This window comes from Lissotriton vulgaris, chromosome 10, assembly GCF_964263255.1.
Source record: "Lissotriton vulgaris chromosome 10, aLisVul1.2, whole genome shotgun sequence".
NCBI lineage: Eukaryota > Metazoa > Chordata > Amphibia > Caudata > Salamandridae > Lissotriton > Lissotriton vulgaris.
This window is the reverse complement of record NC_141698.1, coordinates 563853506-563875217: the sequence shown is the minus strand read 5'-3', so window position 1 is coordinate 563875217 and position 21712 is coordinate 563853506. Positions and strand designations below refer to the sequence as shown.

Below are 21712 nucleotides of genomic sequence, written 5' to 3'. Positions count from 1 at the left end.
TTTAAAAACAAGTTAAACTGTTTAATTTATATATTTTTAAGAGTATTAACTTGTAAAATATATATATATATATATATGTATATAATTATACTTTCTTTTCTATAGATAGAGCAATAGATCAGAGTATATTTAATAAAGTTTCTGATGGATACATCTGCCAGTGGATTCCTCACCTTGTGAATATCCCCTGCGCCAGCAGCATTCGGACATTTTTTGTAGCTCTCCACGCCGACGAGGATGAAGTCACAAATGCCCAGCTTCGCTCGCTGACGTCACTGGAGCTATAAGAGATCCTCGTCGGCGTGATGACTTCAGTTCCCTTTTTTCTGCACCGTCATCGCTAACAATTTTTCTAGGACTCTCCGTGGTACGCTTGTTACTTTGTGTTTCTGGGTGTGTTCCTTTGCTTCTTCTTATTTCCTTTTAAGGATGTCGTCGAGGAAGTCCGGTTCAAGCCTTGCAGGGAGTGCGGGGGACACATGTCCATTACTGATCCACACAAGGACTGTGTATGGTGTTTATCGTCGGACCAGGACGTCGAGGGATGTGCTTGCTGCAGGAAGATGAATCCGAAGGCACTGAAAGAGAGGGAAGCGAAGCTCTTCATGGCGGAGATAAGAAAGGAAAATGAGGTAGGAGAAGGTCGAGGTTGCGCTCCAGGTCGAGGTCGGGCTCGAAGTTGATGTCGGGGCATGCTTCGAGAGCTAAGAAGCACAAGAAGAAGAAGAGGCATTATTCAAGACGCCATTCTGACAAAGAAGCGGCGCCAAAGTCGACCTCTCCATCTCGTCTGCGCTGTAAGGACTTTGTGTCTCCTTCTGCCTCAGATCCAGCTTCACCTGAAAAGTCAGTTTCGCCTGCAGCTTCTCCACCTCGATCTCAGACGCCGGTTTCCTCACCGACTTTGGTACATTCTCCGGTTCCAGAATACGAGATTCCTGTGCTGGAGGAGCAGGCTACTCCATTGGTTCCGCTGTCAGCACCGGCTGGCCCGAACACGGTAAAGCCTGCCTCAGATTCAGTACCGGGGACCTACCCTCCCTTTCTAGGTCCGGGTCACGAGCCGTCGCCTTATCTTAATGCTATGTACGGAGTCTCCAACAGAGCTATGTGCCCCTCTGGTGCAACTTGAGGTCCCATGGGTCCATTAGCTTTTAATTTGGGGGTTCCTCAGGCCTCTGCCCAGGCCCCTTCCATGCCTTTTCTTCCGGCGGGCCGGCTTGGCATCGACGCCGCTGCCATCTTCACCGGCGCCGTCTATTCGACCTCGTTCGGCGCAGGCCGCGCCGTCGGATCAGTGCACGAATGTCGGCTCTGAATCCAACGGAGCCGGTCTTGGCTCCATTGACGCCTGTTCGTATAATAATAATCTAGGAGAGAAGCCCAGAGGGTTATAGAAGAGCAGAGGTATCAGATGGAGGAGATGGAAGAAGGTGAGGTTTACGACTCAGATGCATATTTTGCTGAGTTAAGGGAAGCAAGTGGCCTTGATATCTCTCCAGAGTGGGAGCTTTCACCTGCATCTGACACGCCATCAAAGGATGTGGTTCCATATGACACAGTGATAAAGAAAGCAGCAGAACATTTGGATCTTCAGCTTCCCACTACTGAGTTTAAGTCGAACATTTTAACACAAGTAGTCCATTCACCTTCTTCTGTAATTGAACCTCTTCTACCATTCAATGAGGCAATCACTGACCCTGTGATGGAAGTTTGGCCCAAGCCGTTTTCAGCTCTTGCAGTATCCAAAGCCATTGCTCGGAGATACAGGGTGGCTCCAGGGGATCCTGACTTTTCATCTTCCCATCCTTCTCCTGAGAGCCTTGGTGTTCAGGCTGCATGTTCAAAAAGATCCTCAAGTGCATTTCCTCAAGTCCCGGCGGACAGAGTCTAAGAAACTTGACCAATCTGCCAAGAAAGTATTCTCTTCGGCAAGCATGGCACTAAATTCAACTAATGCCACTTGTCTTATGGGAAGAAATATCCATGCTTTAATGGATTCGGCTATACAGCTCGCACCTAAGCTGTCCGAGGAGGATAGAAAGAATTTTGAGGAAGTGTTGCATGATTCTCAGGCGGCTGCACGCCAGGTGATACACAGTGGGTTAGACACTGCTGATTCTGTAGCTAGAATAATGGGATCTTCTGTAGCTACAAGGAGTGCATGGCTGAAGTCCTCAGAGTTCTCGGCTGATGTTCAAGCTACGCTTTTAGACCTACCGTTTGATGGTTCAGGACTTTTTGGGAAATAGGCTGATGCTGCTCTAGAGAGATTTAAAGACAGCAAGGCAACAGCCAAGTCTCTTGGTCTTCAAGCTCAAATTAGAGGCTTGTCCTTCAGGAGATACAGAGGATTTGGGAGGTCGTTCTTTCCGACATATAGACAACCTCAACAGCAGCAACAGCAGCAGCAAAACACCGTGTACAAATCATACAGGGACAAAAACAGAGGTTGCCCACGAGGCCTTCAGCCCTCCTTCTTCTACCTCCCCCCTCTTACCACAGCAAAGCAGCCCTAGATCCACCATTCTGGATCATGTTGGTCCTGTGGGGGGGTCGGCTTACTCACTTTCTGCAAGATTGGGAATCGGTCACTACAGACCTTTGGGTTCTCAATCTTGTGGAGAATGGGTATGCCCTTCACTTTTGGGAATTCCCTCCAGATAACCCTCCCTGCCAAGGGGCTTCTTCAGAGGACCACCTTCTTCTCCTGCATGAGGAAGTCTTGACCTTATTAAAAAAAGGTGCGATAGAGGTGGTTCGGGAGAGGGGTCAGGGATGCTACTCCTAGTATTTCCTGATACCCAAGAAGGATGGCAGGTTAGGTCCAATCCTGGATCTCAGGATTTGTAACCTTTTTCTGAAGCAGAAAACGTTCAAGATGCTCACCCTCGGACAGGTTCTTCAGGCGCTGCAGCAAGAAGACTGGATGGTGTCAGTCGACTTGCAGGACGCGTATTTTCATATCCCGATCCTGAAGTCGCACAGGAAGTATCTCCGTTTCATGTTGGGCTCGCAACATTATCAGTTTGCGGTTCTCCCGTTTGGTCTTACTACTGCACCTCGAGTCTTCACCAAGGTGATGGCAGTGGTGGCAGCCCATCTAAGAAGATCGGGGAATCCAGTTTTCCCCTATCTGGACGACTGGCTGCTCAAAGCAGAGTCGCCAGAGAAGGTGCTTCATCATCTGCAAGTGACAATTCAGTTGTTGTATAAATTGGGTTTTTCGATAAACGTGCCCAAGTATTAACTAGTGCCCTCTCAGCGCAACCTGTTCATAGGGGCGGTACTGGACACTACTGTCTGTCAAGCATTCCCTCCTCCACAAAGGATTCTTGACATTCAGGAATTGATGCCCTTGTTTTACAATGGAGCGGTTGTTTCAGTCCTGAAGGTCCTTCGCCTGCTCGGTCTGTTTGCTTCTTGCATTCTGTTGGTCAACCATGCACGCTGGCACATGAGGGCGCTTCAGTGGTGCCTTCACAGGCAGTGGTATCAGCACAACAGAGATTTTAGGGGGTCTGTGAGGTTCTCCAGAGAAGCTGCAGCAGATCCATCTTGGTGGAGTGTGGAAGGCAATCTATCTCAGGGAAAGCCCTTCCATCTACTTCCGCTGGTGGCCACAGTGATAACGGATGCATCCACTCTAGGGTGGGGTGCTCATCTGGGGGACCTGGAGATCAAGGGTCTTAGGTCTCCAGAGGAAAGGTTGTTTCACATCAACCTTCTGGAGTTACGGGCGATACGTTTGGTGCTCAAGGCCTTCCTCCCTTCCCTTCACGGTCAGTCAGTTCAAGTCCTAACGGACAACACTACCACAATGTAGTATGTCAACAAACAAGGAGGAGTAGGGTCGCATTGTCTTTGCAGAGAGGCTCTGCGTCTCTGGTCCTGGGTTCAGGACCATTGGATTTGTCTGATGGCAATTCATCTGGCCGGAGTTCTGATCGTGCGTGCAGACAGTCTCAATCGGCAGTTCTCAGCCGACCACGAGTGGAGGCTTCATCCGGAGGTAATTTGTCACGTCTTCCGGACGTGGGGAACTCCTCGGGTGGACCTGTTTGCCACTCAGGAGAACGCTCACTGCCCGTCATTCTGCAGTCTCCAGTATCCGATGCGGGGATCTTTGGGGGACACGTTTCAGTTGAGTTGGGGCTTACAACTCCTTTACACCTTTCCTCCCATACCCTTGATTCCTCGGGTTCTGAGGAAGATTCGCCAAGACCGGGCCCAAGTCATATTGATCACCCCGGGTTGGCCAAGAAGGGTGTGGTACACAGATCTTCTCCACCTCTCCTCGTGCCCTTTGCTCCGTCTCCCTCTCAGGGTAGACCTACTCTCGCAGGGGCAGGTTCTACACCCCCACCTCCAGAGCTTACACCTTCATGCCTCGAGATTGAACGGGCAATCTGAATTCTTTTTCGCTCCCACCTGATGTGGTGGATGTGATTCTTTCGGCCCGACCACACTCCACCAAATCTATTTATTCCTATAGGTGGTCCAAATTTGTCTCATGGTGTGGAGAGAAGTCTATTGACCCCTTAAGGGCTCGTTTATCCAACAGCCTTCAGTTTGCTCTTTCTCTAGCCCAGGAGGGCTTTGCTGTGGCTACTATTTATCGGCTTTGTCTGCGTTCCTTTGCTTGCCGGACCAGCCGTCTTTGTTTAAATCGCCCATTGTGTTACGAATCATTAAGGGTATTACCAACAAATATCGCCCACTCCATTTATTGTGCCTCAATGGGACTTAAATCTTGTCTTAACCTACTTGATGGGTTCTCCTTTTGAGCCTTTACACAAGTGTCCCTTGAGACTATTGTCTTTAAAGGTTGTATTTCTTGTTGCCATTACCTCGGCAAGGAGGGTAAGTGAGCTTCAAGCTCTGAGTTCAAAACCCCCATTCTTGACTATTCATGCTGATAGAATGGTTCTCAGGACCAGGGCTGCTTTTCTGCCTAAGGTGGTAACTCCCTTCCATCTGGGGCAGTCCATTACCCTTCCTTCCTTCTATCCTCCCCCTCACCCTTCCAAGGAGGAGCAGCGGCTTCACTGCCTGGACCCTAAGAGGGCAGTGAGTTTTTACCTCAATAGGACTAAAGACTATTGTGTGGATGACGAGCTCTTCAATGGTTTTGCTGGCTGCAGGAAAGGCAGAGCGGTGCACAAGCGCACCCTTGCATGATGGATTATCTTGTGCATCAAGATATGTTACTCTTTGGCCGGTAAGGGACCTCTAGAGGGTATTAGAGCTCACTCTACTAGAGCAAAGTCTTCAACATCTGCTTTGTCTAGAGGTGTTCCTGTAGAGGACATTTGTAGAGCGGCAACTTGGGCCTCCCTCCACACCTTCGCGAAGCATTACTGCTTCGATTCCGAGGTGAGGAGGGATGGTCACTTTGCATGTTCTGTCCTGCAGGATTTTTTGGTATAGAAGGGTGGACACCCTCCTCCGGGAGTGGGGACTGCTGTGGGACTCTATTCACAAGGTGAGGAATCCACTGTCAGATGTATCCATCAGAAGAACAAGTTACTTACCTTCGGTAACGCTTTTTCTGGTGGATACAGTATCTGCCTGTGGATTCCTCACTGACCCACCCGCCTCCCCGTTGTCCACCCTTGTATACCTACAATGTTGATATTCTTTAATTGTACTTTCATTGGAAGTGTTTTTCTGAATTGTTTTTACACTATGTGTATTGTTTCAAATCCTGTGTACACTGTACATATTAATGTCGGTCCGTCCGTGTACCTCGAAGGCATGGAAAAAAAGGGCGGAACTGACGAGGCTCTCTTATGGCTCCAGTGATGTCAGCGGAGTAGCGAGAGAAACCGGGCTTCTGTGACATCGTCCTAGTCGGCGTGGAGAGCAACAAAAAAATTCTGAATGCTGCTGGCACAGGGGATATTCACAAGGTGAGGAATCTACAGACTGATACTGTATCCACCAGAAAAAGCGTTACCGAAGGTAGGTAACTTGTTCTTAAGGAACTAACTGAGTCAATGCATTTTAGCTAAAAAGCCTTTGTCTAGCTTAAACGCTTTGACTTAGGAGATTTCCGCATATAAAAATACAGGAGAAACTGAAGTTGATTCTCCAGAGGTTTGTGAACTGCATCTGTAGTAAGTAACTACTACTACTACTAGAGTACTAATTTATGTACAACAAAATGCATTTTGTGAATCTGGCCCAGGATTCAGAACATTTCTGTGTAACTTTTCAAAGTGGTCAATGCAAGTCCTCCCATAGAAAGCTGACAATCTGTAATCACTTAATATAGCTCAGCTGCGTAAGTGCAGATATCATAGTCAGCCTTCATCACACTCTAGTTAGCATCCTCCCAAGTAGTGACATTAACACCACAATAGCCGGCAAGATTTCTCCTGACGCACGTCACGGCCTACATTGAAGAATGGAACACATCCCTTTCAAACTGAACAAATGGTACAATAGGTTGTACCACTGCCCATGCTGCTCAGCCGGAGTGGCTGATACTGTTCATCTGTTTCCTACCTGCCCTAAACTATCATCATTTTGGTCCTGGGTTGAGCAGCAATTAAAATACGTGCAAATTTCTTGAGTGATGAACACTCCGAAGATGAGGGTGTTGGGTGTAGATACTACCGACTGAGTATTTATGTTCTCGCACTGGCCAGATTAATTATTGCAAGCAGCTGGAACTCCACCTTCCAGGCAAAATATGAGGAGTAGTGAAAAGAGGTTATGTTATGTTATGTTATGTTATGTTATGTTATGTTATGTTATGTTATGTTAAGGGGGTGCTTGTAAAGCGCACTGACACTGTGGGTTTCCTGGAGCTGATTGGATGCTGAGGGAGCAGAGGGATTTTAGCTAGATTGAGGAAACAGCCAGGTTTTTAATGATTTACGGAATTGGATGAGAGTGTTGGAAGTCTTGACTGGGAAAGGGTGAGAGTTCCAGAGTTTGGGGCCAAGGTATGCAAATCTCCGACCACCAGATCTACAAAGTTTGATGGGGGGACTGCCAAGAGGTGTAGGTGTGATGATCTGAGATTGCGAGGGGGACAGTAGGGCCGGATGAGAGATTTTAAGAAAGCAGGACAAGAACCAGAGAGAGATTTGAAAATAAGACAGCCAAGCTTAAAGGCTGCCCTCAGCCTGACTGGGAGCCAGTGCAACTGGATAAGGAGGGGTTTGGCAGACTGCCATTTCGGTATCCCGAGGGCCAGTCTCGCCGCCTGGTTTTGAATGATTTGCAGCCTATAGATGGAAGATTTAGGCAAACCGTAGTAGATGGAATTTGAAAAATCCAGGCGGGAGAGGACGAGGGCCATGATGACTTGCAGCAGGGCATCTGGGGTGAGAAGGTAAGCCACCTTCCTGATCCTGCGCAGCTGGAACATACAGGAGGAGACCACCGTCCCCACCTGAGGCCCAAGGGATAGTCCGGCGTCAATGGTGACCCCAAGACTTTTCACCGCGGCCACCGGGATAGGGGGGGGCCAAGTTCTGCCGCCCAGAAATGCGAACCCCAGTGGGCGGGGCTCCTACCAGGAAGGAGGAGCTCCGTCTTTCCTGGGTTCAGTTTTAGTTGGTTCTGACACATCCACTGAAGGATATGGGACATGACTGCCTGGAAGTTAGAAATAGCAGAGGGAGAGTTTAGAGGAAAGATGAGTTGCAGGTCGTCCGCGTAATTAAAAACGGTGACGTCCCACTGCCTCAAAGAAAGAAGAAGGGGGCGAAGATAGAGATTGAAAAGAAGAGGGGATAGAGAGGTTATGGCAGAATATGAACTGAAATGTCAGATACCTGAGGCTAGGTGATCTGTGTTGAAATGCCATCGTATTTGGTGCTCTAAGAGACTATTTAGAGTCAGAGTAGAGATTGCTTACTCTACTCATTTTGATTTCTTTCTGCTCTGTGATTTATTTGAATATATTGCAATGTTTTTCTGATGTCTATAACCAATTTGTGTTATCTGGGTTTATTTAATATTGAACAACCTATTCAATCTGACTGTATTTTGTTTAATGAGATGTTTAATGATGTATCTGAATAGTCTTGAAGTGTTGATGTCTTTAATAAATGTATATCCTCTGGGTTTTTCAATATTTACTACCTTATTCAACTTTTCTATATTTCTAAGATTGATATTTTATATGTTCTAATATTTTCTACTGCTTGCAATCTCAATAATGTTTAAAGAAAAAAGAAATGAAAGCAATCTTTGATAAAAAAAAGAAGAATGGACTATTCCTCTCCAGTGTTTTTTTAATCCAGGGTTGGATACTTGTTGTACGATTCTTCAGCTCCTTACTCATTTGAATTTCAAAATGTGTAAATTCAAATGCTGCTGGACAGTGTATGTGATTTGATTTTAATTGTATATTGCGCTCGGATGCATCTTGGTGCTGCAACGGACATAGATGGAAACCATGAAATGATACTACGCTAATGATTAAAAAGCCAGGTCATAAGAGATTTCCTGGAAGACAGGAGGTCTGAGCAGTTCTTTTGATCCATGGGAAGAGAGTTCCATAGCTTTGCCGTCATCAACAGGAAACGCCTGCCCCCCCCCCCCCCCCCCCTCCTCCCTCCCACCTTGGGAGCACTAAACCTTTGGCTTCCGAGGATCTAAGTTTTCTGGCTGGAACATACCAAATGAATCTGCCCTGGAGGAACATTTCCCCTCTTATTCATCTGATTAGATCTAGCGGTTTATCGGTGTGCTCCTATACTGATGTCACACACTTGGTTGTGTCAGTTTCATCCAACCCTGGGCAGGTAGCTCTACAGTTTAGATCATTCCTGACTAACACTGCATGTTGAATGCAAGCCAACTATTTAAAGCTCAACTGAAATAAAACTGGGGTGCTGTTGTTTGGTCACACTACCTCTTTTTGGAATCCGTCTTGGTGGGCATTGAATTTTGGCCCACTTTCAATCCCTAGTACAGAAAGCAAAAAACGTAGGGGTTATAATGAATTAATGACCTTTATTGAACATTCCAAAGAAATCACATTGTTGTGCTTTCTAATGTTGCAAATTTTAAAAACAATCCTTCCTTTTTTCCCTGTGGAGAAAAAAAATCGGTGATATTAGCACTGGTCACAAAAATTGACTATTCTAACTCTGTTTTTAGGCCCTCAGGAACGTCTGCTTACTAAGCTCCAGATGGTTAGAAATGCAGCAGCTAGGGTGCTGTTGAACCTCCCAAAATTCTGCTCTGTCCCTTCCACCATTAGAGAGCTCCATTGGCTTCCAATCAGATCTCGGATATAGTTTAAGGCACTGTGCTGGGCGCACAAAGAACTTCATCAAGAAGTTCCAAGCTTATTTCAAGAGACGGTCAAAAGGTATTCCCCCATTGGCACCTTACGATCTAGCTCAGCAAAAAAAGTACTTGTTTGCAAAATTACAAAAATCAAATTGGGGAGGAAGAAGTTACCTTCTTTCAACCTCTAAGTGGTGGACTGAGTTACCCTTTCATCTGAAAAATCAACAAAATCTGTTAAAATCTTAGAAAAGACCATAAAACCTGGCTTTTTTCAAATCTCTACTACTTCACTGGGTCAGCTATAGAATCCTACCTATCTGAGACCTATATCAGTAACAGCCATATCATGTTTCATAACACTAGCGCCAAGACACCATTTTGAGGTATTAGTGCACTTTACAAAGCTTTACATGTTATGTTATAATAGCATAACATAGCCAGGGCTGATGTTATGCAGTGCCATGAAAGCTATGTAGAGAGCCTTAAATTCTATCCTCTTTGCTACTGGAAGCCAACATAGCCTTATCAGGTCTTGAGACACAGACTGATATTTTGTGATTCCTGACAAGAGTTGAGCCGATCCATTCTGAAGCATCTGAAGTTTATGAAGGAATCTGTTCTGGATGCCCGTAAATAGGGTATTTCTTGATTGGTGGTTTTGGGTGCCTTAAGTAATTGTTTAGTCTTTTAGAATGGGCAATGAGCATGAACTTCCATGTATTTTCTTTCTTGGACATTTTAAGGTAGCCCAAGGACAATCACTTTCACCACGTAGAATCCATGACATTTAGTGAGCGGCACCGGAAGCTGCTTGAGGTCCACTCGTCCCAGTGCTGCTCGCTGTCTAGGGGCCACTCCAGAGAGCGCTCGCGGGGCCACCATCATTGCTCACTCTCGGATTCGGGTAAGAAACAACACAAAAAAAAGTCGAAGAAGTGATGTCGCTCTCTGATGTCCCCCCTTTGGTCCCCGGATGCGGACGAGAGGGACAGGGGTTCTGCCCCTGCTGCTCCTTCAGAGCCCGGGAGTCCCGCGGCCTACCCACCTTATCTGGGTCAGTCGGTGACTCCCGCACAGGTGCAAGAATTTCTTGCTACCATGGACCGCCTGTTTCAGCCTTTGGCTACCGCCGGTACACTCTCGGGCCCCATGGTCCCGTGTCCAGATCCTGTGGAGCCGTCGGCGCTGCCCCCGGCGCCACAGGATCCTGCACCACTGGCTCCAGCCACGGCGCCACATGGTCCCACGCTGCCGGTGCCACCCTCAGCTCTGCCCCCGGCGCCACCGTTGGTGCCATTTGTTCCGCCAATGCCCAGGTTCCACAGCACTTTTGTCCCTACCTGGGATCCGTATTGGGACACGACGCCAGTTCAGCCCCGATCGGCGCCATTCCCGCGCCGTTTGTTCCTTCCCCGGTCCCTGCCCTGCCGCCGCAGTCTGTACCAGGTGCGGCGGAGGTGGAGGACGACTGGGAGGGGTCCAAGGACCCTCTAGCTAGTCAGTGTGACTCTGAGCAGGACTGGGTGGATGAGTTAGAGGAGGCCGGCGGCCTTGATGTCTCCTCTGACCCAGGGTTTGCCTCTCCCCTGCCTACCATGGAGGAGGGCACCTCTTACACAGTGGTGCTCCGTCGGGCAGCTTAGGTCCTCAACCTTGATCTCCCTACGGGGCCCTAAAAACTAATCTTCTCACTGAGGTGCTCCAGATGGTGCACTTTGTTGGAGCCCCTGCTGCCATTTAATGACACCCTCACGGACGTCTTACTGGGCACTTGGTCACGGACAGCCACAGGAGCCCCTGTGGATAAGAACGTCGCCAGGCGTCATCGCCCGGCGCCGGGTGACCCTGCCTTTCTGACTGCTCATTTATGCCCGAGAGCCTGGTCATCCAAGCTTCGACGTCCCAGAGTACCATTCCCACGGCTCCGCCAGATAAGGACTCTAAGGAACTGAAGCAGTCCGGCAATCAGTTGTTCTCCTTGGCTAGCTTAGGGCTGCGGTCGGTGAACACTGCATGTCTATTGGGCCGCTATTCCCACGCAGTGTGGGATATGGTTGCACAGGTGTTGCCTCAGTGTCCTGAGGAGGTCCAAGCTGTTCTGTTCTGTCCCAAGCTGTTGTCGAAGGTAAAAATGCGGCTAAGTTCGCCATTCGGTGTGGTTTGGACACCGCGGACTCTTTCGGTAGGGCGATTGCTACGACTGTGGCGCTTCGTCAACACGCCTGGTTGAGATCTACTGGGTTCTCGCCAGATGTCCAGAGCTCGCTCATGGACATGCCCTTTGATGGCATTCGCCTGTTTGGCGATAAAGCTGACAGTGCGCTGGAGCTTTTTAAGGACTCTCGGGCTACGGCCAAGTGCTTGGTCTCTCCACCACGCTCCCGGCCACGTCTACCTTTCATTCCTTTCGTGGCCACGGAGGGGGCGACCCTGCTCACTCGTTCAGTCAGAAGCCTGCACAGAACCAAACTCAGCGTGGCCGTGGGCGTGGAGGCCGCGGTGGTGGCACAGTGAGCCAGTGTGCGGGTAAGTCCACCTCCGTTCCGGTAGCTTCCACCTCAAAGCCTTCCTAGTCCGAGCTTTGGTGTGCACCCCACATCTGTGGGCGGCAGGATTCAACATCACCTTCCCCAATGGCGTTCTGTCACTTCCAACAAGTGAGTGCTGCAACTCTTTTGGCGGGGTTACTCCCTCCCCTTCGAGTCTACCCCCCAGCCATGCCACCTCAGTTCCACCACATGTTGGGGGATCACTTTGCACTTCTCCAACAGGGAGTTATGGCCCTCGAGCTTATTCCTGGACCAGGAGTAGGACTTGGTTGTTATTCCCACTACTTTCTGGTCCCCAAGAAGGACAGAGGGGGCTTGCGCCCGATCTTGGACCTCAGGAACGTCAATCGCTTTCTCTGGAAGGAGAGGTTCAAGATGTTGACTCTGGCTCAGGTCTTGACTGCCCTCGACCCTGGAGACTGGATGGTAGCGTTGGACTTGCAGGACGCATGTTTCCATGTCCCCGTCCTGCCGGCCCACCAGCGTTACCTGTGGTTCACAATAGGCCTGGAGCATTTTCAGTTTGCCGTGCTTCCCTTCGGCCTTACCAGCGCCCCTCAAATGTTCATGAAAGTGATGGCCGCAGCTCACCTGCGCAGGTCAGGGGTGTCAGTCTTCCCCTACCTCGACGACTGGTTGTTGAAGGCGGGCTCGCCCCAAGCAGTTGTTGCCCACCTTCAGACTCCGGCCGATCTCCTGCATTTGCGGGGGTTCTCCGATCAACGTACCGAAGTCGCACCGGAGTCCCTCCCAGAAGCTCCCCTTCATCAGAGCGGTTTTGGATTCGACCCGGTTTGGGGTTTATCCTCCTAAGCAACGAGTCCGGGATGTTTAGGCTATGATTCCGATTTTTCAGCCTCTATCCCGGATTTCAGTCAGGATGACCCTCCTACTCCTGGGCCTGATGGCCTCCTGTATCCTGCTAGTACAACATGCCAGATGGCATATGCGGGCTCTGCAGTGGGACCTGAAGTTCCAGTGGGCACAGCATCAGGGCAACCTGTCCCATCATGTCCAGATCTCGGAGGACACTGCACACCAATTGGAGTGGTGGTTCACGAATCGCGATTGGGTCAATGGCAGATCCCTCTCCCTTCCCCAACCGGAGCACACAGTGGTGACAGATGTGTCCCTCCTGGGGTGGGGAGGCCACTTAGGAGAGGCAGATATCAGAGGCCTCTGGTCTCTGGCAGAGTCCTGGCTCCATATCAACTTCTGGAGCTTCGGGCGCTCCGGTTTGCACTGAAAGCATTCCTTCCCTCTATCCGGGGAAGTGTGGTGCAGGTGTTCACGGACAACACCACCGCCATGTGGTGTTGCAAACAGGCCGGGGTGGGGTCCTGGACCCTATGTCAGGATGCTCTGCGCCTCTGGACATGGCTGGAACATCAAGGCATTACCTTGGTGGTTCAACACCTGGCAGGTTCTCTGAACGCCAGAGCGGACAAACTCAGCCGGTGGTGCTTGATGGATCACGAATGGCGTCTGAACTCGGACAGGACGTGGCACAAGGAATCTTTCAGCAGTGGGGAGAGCCTTGGTTGGATCTATTCGTCACTGAAGAGAAAGTGCAATGTCATCAGTTCTGCGCTTTGGTATTTCCAAGGCGCCACTCAGTCGGCGGTGCTTTTCGTCACAAGTGGAGTTGCAGTCTGTTGTACGCCTTTCCTCCTATACCACTTCTGCCCAGAGTGCTAAAGAAGATTCAGCGTGACCAGGCCCAAGTCATTCTTGTGGCTCCGGATTGGGCACGAAGATACTGGTATCCCGAGCAACTCAGCATGGGATCTTCTGTTGCGGCAGCAGGGGACGGTCCTCCACCCAAACCTGTCCTGCCTCCACCTCAACCTGTCCTGCCTCCACCTCCATACGTGGAGATTGAGTGGCGACAGTTGATAGCTTTCGATCTTCCTCCCGAAGTCTGTGATGTAATTCTGGCAGCCAGGCATCCGTCCACTAAAACGGTATATGCCTGCAGGTGGAACAAGTTTGTGGCATGGTGCATAGCAAAGTCTGTGGATCCCCTTTCTGCCCCTCTTTCCGAAGTCCTTTGGTTCCTTCTTTCTTTGGCCCAGCAGGGCTCTGCTCTGGGCACTATCAAAGCTGCCTTGAAAGAAAAAGAAAAGCCACCCTATGCTACTCGTCTGACTTTTTTAATCACTGCCAGCAGCATGTCGGATGATTAGGTGCTCTAGATAGTCAATAATTTATAATGCTGTCAGAAAGGTACTGGGAACCGGTTCCATAAAAGAAACTCGATGTGCTAGCACCAGGGATGTGAACAGAATCCCTTTCTACACCAGCAACTAATGCAGGACCCTAAGATGGTGGGAAATTGAGGCACGCAGGGGAATTTTTAGAAGCAGTGTTCTGTACCACCTGCAGCCACTTAACCAAACTATTTGTTAGACCCAAATAAATCTTGTTTTAGTTTGAGCATGCCTTAGTTTCCTCAACGGAATCAGACTACATGGGCTGTTGAGATGGCTTTATTTTTTTGACGATAGGTGACTCGCGTTAGATATTTTGGCAGTTTTCCAGTGTGTTGACCCATTAGGGCTGATATCTGGCTTGCTAGGTTGTCTTTCTGTGATAAAATCTCAGATGGAAGACTGTTGAATTATCAGTTTAGGCAGTGGGTCAAAAGAGGACCTAGAAATGGTTTTACTAGCGAGATGCAATCCATCTGTTAAACAAACCTCAGCTTTCTCGGCCTAACTTCATTTAATTGCGTTGGGTAGTATAGCTGCAAAGAGTTGTCCCCTTTTCATAGACTGAATTATATACTGCTCAACTGGTGACACTCGATATTATTTGACATTTGTGCTGCTTGGTATGGTTTTCTCTTAAAACTGCCATTATGCATGCTTATAAAATCCATGGTACTTGTGTACGTGTTTTTATTTTTTTGTAAATTAGTAGTGAGGGACCTAAAAATGCAAGACCATATCAAGACCACAACCAGAAGAGCTAATCCTCAACTCAACACCTTAACCCTTTCGATGCTGATGACGAGCTCAGCTCGTCATGATGCACGGTTGAGCTGTGCTGATGACGAGCTGAGCTCGTCATGAACAATGGGAATATATGAGTGCCAGCACAGGGGGGGAAAACACCTAGCAGCGAAGGTGTTAAGGAAAATCAAACCCTTCCTTCCTCCCGTTGACATGAAACTGGCAGTCCAATCAGTAGTTATCTCTAACTTAGATTATAGAATTGTGACCCTAGCTGGACTTCCCACAGCCAAACTGGCCCCTTTAAGCGCAACTCTGAATTCTGCTTCCAGACTCATTACGGTTTCAAGAAAGCGTGAACATATCACACCAGACTTAATTCAACTCAAGTGGCTCCCTTTAGAAGAAAGGATTTGCTTCAAGATTGCCGACTTGACACATAAAGCGCTTCACTAGAACACTCCGGTTTACCTGGCAAACAAATTGGAACTATCTGGCTTGAATCGACCTCTAAGAATCTACTGCTAAAACCACAAATATTCAATAGGAACAAAACCTATAACCGAGCCTTCTCTGGTTTGGCATTACCAATTTGGAATGCTCTTCCTCCCGAAATCAGATCAACCCTTTGATTGCCACATTAAAAATAGAAATCAAAGGTTTGCTCCTGAATAGATACTTGCAAAAAAATACATGACACCATCCGAACTAACTAATACTTCAGGTCTTCAGTACTCTTAAACGATCAATGATGGATTTGCATTGCTTTATATCTCCTATTTCCAGTTCATTTCTCTTTCCAGTTATTATTTAACTGCTTATTTGTTAAATTTGCTACCATTCCTGTTCATATGGGTTCCTTCTGTGTAGAGCGCTCTGATACCCGGATGGGTCATGTTCCCTCTCCATAAAACTTTTCAAATACATAAAATAATAAATACAAGAACTAAAGTATTGTGCCGCTCTATAACCATGTGCATTGTCAGACGGTTCATGGTACCATGTGTTTCTGTTGAAATCAGAAGCAAGAATAATTTTTATTTTATGCTATTAATAAGTTCTCTCACTGAGTTTAAAAACATACTCATTACCCTTGCATATGTTTGATTGTTCCTTCTAAACAAAAGTTATGTGAAAAGGAAGACGAGGTCCCAAACAGTAGCAGATAGCTCTGACTAGCGTGTTTGGAGCATTTTAATATAAATCAGGGGACAACTAATTTCATTTTGGAGATGTCCTAGTCTTTGGTCGGCTGCATAATGATTGTTTTTCAATGTGAAACACTGTACCTTTGTTCACTCTGAAGCAATATAATAAATCATTTTTCGTCTATTTCTATAAAAAAATTGTAAACCTCCAAACTTCTTTCTTCTTAACTGGTTTGTTTTTGTGCGGTGAAAGGTCAAATGCAAATCATTGAGCTTTTAAAAGTGCGCAGGGAATTTCCCAACCCCCCCTGGTCTAATTTGTGACATTTTACAATACGTCTGCAGTGATCTTTTACACACTTTAAGTAGTTGAGTGTGTTTTTAGGCTGCTTAGCTGCAGGGCATGGAATGCCCTGAGACACATTCATGCAGTGCAGCAATGGGCGTGGCCTGGGCCTGGCTGCTTATAATGCATTATTCTGAAACAGCATTTCTAGATTCGAGCAGACGTAGAATAGAAGTAACGTTTGTTGTATTTATTCGCAGGCTTTGCAGTGGCCCAGTGCATAAACCAGCATAGTCCATCACCAGCCTCCTCGCCATCGCCTCCTTCCAGCGGCAGCTCCAGTGGAAGCACCGGGCGTTGTGATTCTGTCACAGCCAGCACAACTTCAACTCCGTCCGTAGTTCAGAGCCCATCAGGTATTAAAATGATCCTTACCATGCTCACAAAACACAGCCTGCGCCATCCACCACTAGCCTATTAAACTGTGGTACTTCACACGCCTTTTCTACTTTTTGGATTTTTTTTTGGGGGGGGGGGGGCGTTTTTGCACTGGAATGACACTTTATTCATTCTTCATGTTTTTATTGTTTATTTCAGGCTAAGAATAAAAAATCACCGTACCTGCTTTGTTTGCCCACATAGATATATTATGTTTAGTTCTTTTCATTTTCGGCACAGAAAACCTAGAGACATCCTTGGTGTCTGCAGCTCGAGGTGACTTTCTTGAGCCCATTGAAGATGGTATGTGTAAAACAATGTAAAGGACGACTTACCCTGAGTAGCCAAGCAAACAGAAAATGTTCAGCAAAAAAGAAAAACAAAACTTTTCAGTTTAATTTTTTAAGGGCAGGCAGTGGTCCCTGAGACCATTGCCTGCTTTTAAAAAATGCTCTCAAAGGGGGACCCCTTCCCGTTTGCAAGTGGTTTACCACCTACTTGAAGTAGGTGGTAAACTGCGAATGTTTTCGGCCGCAAATGTGGTAGTGAGTCTCTCTATTAAGAAGGGATGCCCCTTCCTAATAGCGAGAGTTGCAAATGTTATTTTGCGAGTCAGTGACTCGCAAAATAGTGTTTGGACATGCCATGACCCTTTTTTTGCAGTCGCAAACGGGCCGATCTCCTGTTTGCGAGCGCAAAAAAGAGTCGTACATCTGGCCCCAAGTGTGCTAAAAAGCAGAACTTACTGATTGAATAAGATTGTAAGTGCTTTTTTGGTATGTGTACTTCCTTTTTTTGTCTTTAAAAGTTTCTGGAGTATACTAGTTTCTATAAAAATATATGAATAATAGGTATAAATAAATTTACCAGACCAGATTGTAATGAATTTGTTTATTTGGTCATTGTTAAAATCATATTGCAAGTAGTGTGAGAAGGGGGCAATTTTTGTGTGTGTTCATTAAAAAGCAGAACTAGACATCTGATAAATTGGCTTTAGATATTGATGAACAACCCAGTTTTTAATAAACTCAAAGTGGGTGGATCTCTGCGAGAGTATTAAAAAGTGAATGTATTTTGGACATCTGAGATATAGGAAACAAATTCAATCTATAAAGCACTTAAATCAGACGTGATTGGAGATTTCCCAGGTATTTACATGTTGCAGTTTGTTTCAGGCAGGATAGACATTGATAGTCTCAGCATTTGCATTATATTCAGATGTGTCAATCAATCAATAAGAATATTTATAGAGCGCGCTACTCACCCGTTAGGGTCTCAAGGCGCTGGGGGAGTGGGGTGCTGCTACTGCTCGAAGAGCCAGGTCTTGATTTGCTTCCTGAAGCTGAGGTGGTCCTGGGTCAGTCGTAGGTGAGTGGGGAGGGAGTTCCAGGTCTTTGCTGCCAGGTAGGAGAATGATCTTCCTCCGGTGGTGGCAATTTAGAAATTGGATATTTTTTAACGTAGCTTTTGAAAGTGATAGACATTTGTTTGATGCACAGTACAGTATCCATAACATGGAAAGATTACAATTTTGATAATACTTCAAGCTTTTTCTAGGTTCCCATGTTTAGCAGAGCATTTATAGAAAGTAATTTTTGCATCATCTTAAAGTGTAATCAGTGGGACTTGTCTTTTCAGACACCACACTTAATAGCTTTCAAGGTTCTCCAAGTCAATTTTTAATTGGAGAATAATTATGGTCCCGTTGGTTCTGATGTATTAATATTACTTCTTGTCCTCTTTCTACATTCTCCTGCTGCCCACCTGATGGTTGAAGATATAAAAATCCATTGAAGGTTCAAACTACATTGTAAATGTATTTTACTCATCCAATACAGGTATTGTATTGGGCGTCAAAAGCAGTGTACATTTTGCGAAGTGTACATTGACGGTGATTAACAATAGTGGACAGTTTTTAAAATATGTTGTGTTTGAACAAACCACCCTCCTCTCTCTGAATGTCAACATTGGATCAGTGGTGAAAACATAGAGCTCTATTCAGCATTCCCCTTCGTAGTACCAGTAATTCAAAATGCACTTGATGACTATAACCATTATAAGTTATGTATTCTGACTCAATTAGTCTAAACAATGTTACAGAGAAAGCTAATGAGGACTTCACACAAAGTACAAAGAGTGCCAGGCTGCCCTAAGATTCAACGTGTTGATTATGTCTTTATTTTTTGGTACTCCCAGCATGGAATCTTCCAATTTCCAACTCGTGTTTCGTCTGCACATAGACCTTTTCAAGGCGATTTGCGCAACTTAAGGCGATGTATCTGGAGTACTGATTCACACGACGGTATCCTTACCAGTCCCGATATCCAAAGCATATTCAAAGAAGTTCGTCAGTAGGCGGAGGCTTGTCCAGAGATATACGTATCCTCCACGACTCGGTCCCCAATATTATTGCCTCCGTCCAAGTGATCCTATTCGTGTTCGAAAATTTAGACAACTCCTAAACAGATATCACTTATGCGGCTTAAAATTAGCTCAGTATCAGGACAAAATATAATGTGAAAGGGCTATTTCGGTTCTAATATTAGGATCACCCCGAGGTTGCTGGTGTGCCACCTTCCATTACAAGATCACTTAAGGAGTCTACATTACTTAATGTATACAGTCAAAGTCCACGTCAACCGAACTCCTGTCAGTGGAGGTCCCTGTACAATGACCCCTCCCAAAAACGTAAATTTAACTTCTTCCGTGAGATAAAAGTAAAATCACTCAACATCTTTGGAAACCATGATAAGTTTCCGTCCAAAAACGCAGAGTGCTTCAGATTATCAACGCGTGATCCCTCTCACCGCATCGGCTTTCTTTGCACAGATATCGGGACTGGTAAGGACATCGTCGTGCTAATCAGTACTCCAGATACACTGCGTTAAGTTGTGCAAATCGCCTTGAAAAAGTCTGTGTAGATAAAACACGTGTTGGCAATTGGAAGGTTCCATGCTGGGAGTACCAAAAAAAAAAGACATAATCAACAAATTGATTCTTTGGACTACCTGGGTCTCTTTGTACTTCATGTGAAGTTATCATTGGCTTTCTCTGTAACATTGTTTGGACTAATTGAGTCAGAATATATGTCAATAGAAGAAACTGTGGCCGACCAACGTTCGCACTTCAATTTCACTGTAGGGAATATCTAACTGATTGTGCAAATCACATCCGGAGCTCGCCACACAGAAGCTCCACTGTTGCAACAGATACCAAATTGTATGGATATAGGATGGTGCACCAAAAGAAGAAGAGTCGGTAGCACATATACTTGAATAGAAAAAGTTCCTTTATTATTTGGTAATCTTTAAAAAAAAAAAGCCTCAGCCAACGCGTTTCGTCCCTAAAAGGGACTTCGTCAGGGCAAAAAAAGTTTTATTTATAGCATTCCAAATGAGTCGTGGACGTATAGATCCAGTGTTGCACGAGTCCTAGATACAGGTTGATAGAATTCTAGTATATTGTCCAATGGTAGTGTGGTCAATCGTAAGTCCGGAACAATGTCGTAGGTCAATCGAAAGTAGTGAGAAACGTATAATAACCTGATTCGTATCGAATAGCTGCAGAGTAAGAAGATAGGCGGTCCTTATATCAAAGGTGTGCCCCTGGGTGGACGAAAGGTCTGGAGTGTACCGACACCTAGGGCAACGTTACTGATAACAAGAAACTGCAGTTGCACGTGAGAAAAACGAAAGAGCAGGCATGTATCAATCCTGTTCACCGCCAAAATGACAGAAGCCCCATGATAAGGGCATACTCTTCATATGCAACAACCCGTACACCAGTCGAACGAATATATTCAATATTCAAATAATCCAAAAACGCAGAGTGCTACAGATTATCAACGCGTGATCCCTCTCACCGCATCAGCTTCCTTTGCACAGATATCGGGACTGGTAAGTACATCGTCGTGCTAATCAGTACTCCAGATACACCGCGTTAAGTTGTGCAAATCGCCTTGAAAAAGTCAGTGTAGATAAAACACGTGTTGGCAATTGGAAGGTTCCATGCTGGGAGTACCAAAAACAAAGACATAATCAACAAATTGATTCTTTGGACTACCTGGGTCTCTTTGTACTTCATGTGAAGTTATCATTGGCTTTCTCTTTAACATTGTTTGGACTAATTGAGTCAGAATATATAACGTATAATGGTTATAGTCGCGCCGTGAGGGGAACGGCTCCTTGACATTATCTTCGCTACACCTACCTTGCCATTCCTGGGGTCAGCTGCACTGCCGCGCCGCACCGCCGTGAGGGAAACGGCCAGGCGGCGGCCTACAACCCCCAGAAGACCTTGCGTGGTGCGACGCAGGGCAAGGACGTCATCACTGGGCGCTTGAGGCATTCTTAAACAGTGCGGCCCTCCCGCAGCGCGGGACGCGCCTAAACCTTTACTGCCTGCCTTGAGGGAACGGCTCCTTGGCATCATCTTCGCTACACCTACCTTGCCATTCCTGGGGTCAGCTGCACTGCCGCGCCGCACCGCCGTGAGGAGAACGGCCAGGTGGCGGCCTACAACCCCCCCAGAAGCCCTTGCGTGGTGCAGGAGCAGGGCAAGGACATCAACACTCGGAACTTGAGCCATTCTTAAAAGGTGCAGCCCTCCTGAATCGCGGGACGCGCCTAAACTTTTACTGCCTGCCGTGAGAGGAACGGCTCCTTGACATCATCTCCGCTACACCTACCTTGCCATTCCTGGGGTCACCTGCACTGCCGCACCGCACCGCCGTGAGGGGAAAGGCCAGGCGGCAGCCTACAACCCCCAGAAGCCATTGCCTGGCGCAGGGCAAGGACGTCATCACTGGGCGCTTGAGGCATTTTTATCTTATCATTGGGCTTTGAAGAACAAGTGTGGTCTCATCCGTGAAAACCTTTGTAGGGACTGTTTTGCATGCTGTGATTATCATCTTGAAGGACCCTTTTGATTCTTTTCTGCGGACTATTGTGGTTGCCTGTTGAGATCTTACCCTCAGTGGGGAGGGATATATTTGAATGGGCAAACGAAAGACAATGGAGGGAGGAGGGGGGACCGAGGTTAGTAATGCAAGCAGACCCCGTAAAGGGAAAAAAGCGAGGA

The 21712-nt window shown here is 46.9% G+C and overlaps 1 protein-coding gene across 4 annotated transcripts in view; it reads left to right on the top strand.

Moving 5' to 3' along the window:
- Window positions 1-21712, top strand: part of CLEC16A (C-type lectin domain containing 16A) — a 704284-nt gene that overhangs the window by 622471 nt on the left and 60101 nt on the right. For all 4 annotated transcript variants that reach the window (XM_086941416.1, XM_086941414.1, XM_086941413.1 and 1 more), the window contains exon 22: window positions 16456-16611. In XM_086941416.1, the coding sequence (XP_086797542.1) occupies window positions 16456-16611 (156 nt within the window). The remainder of the gene's footprint in view (window positions 1-16455; window positions 16612-21712) is intronic.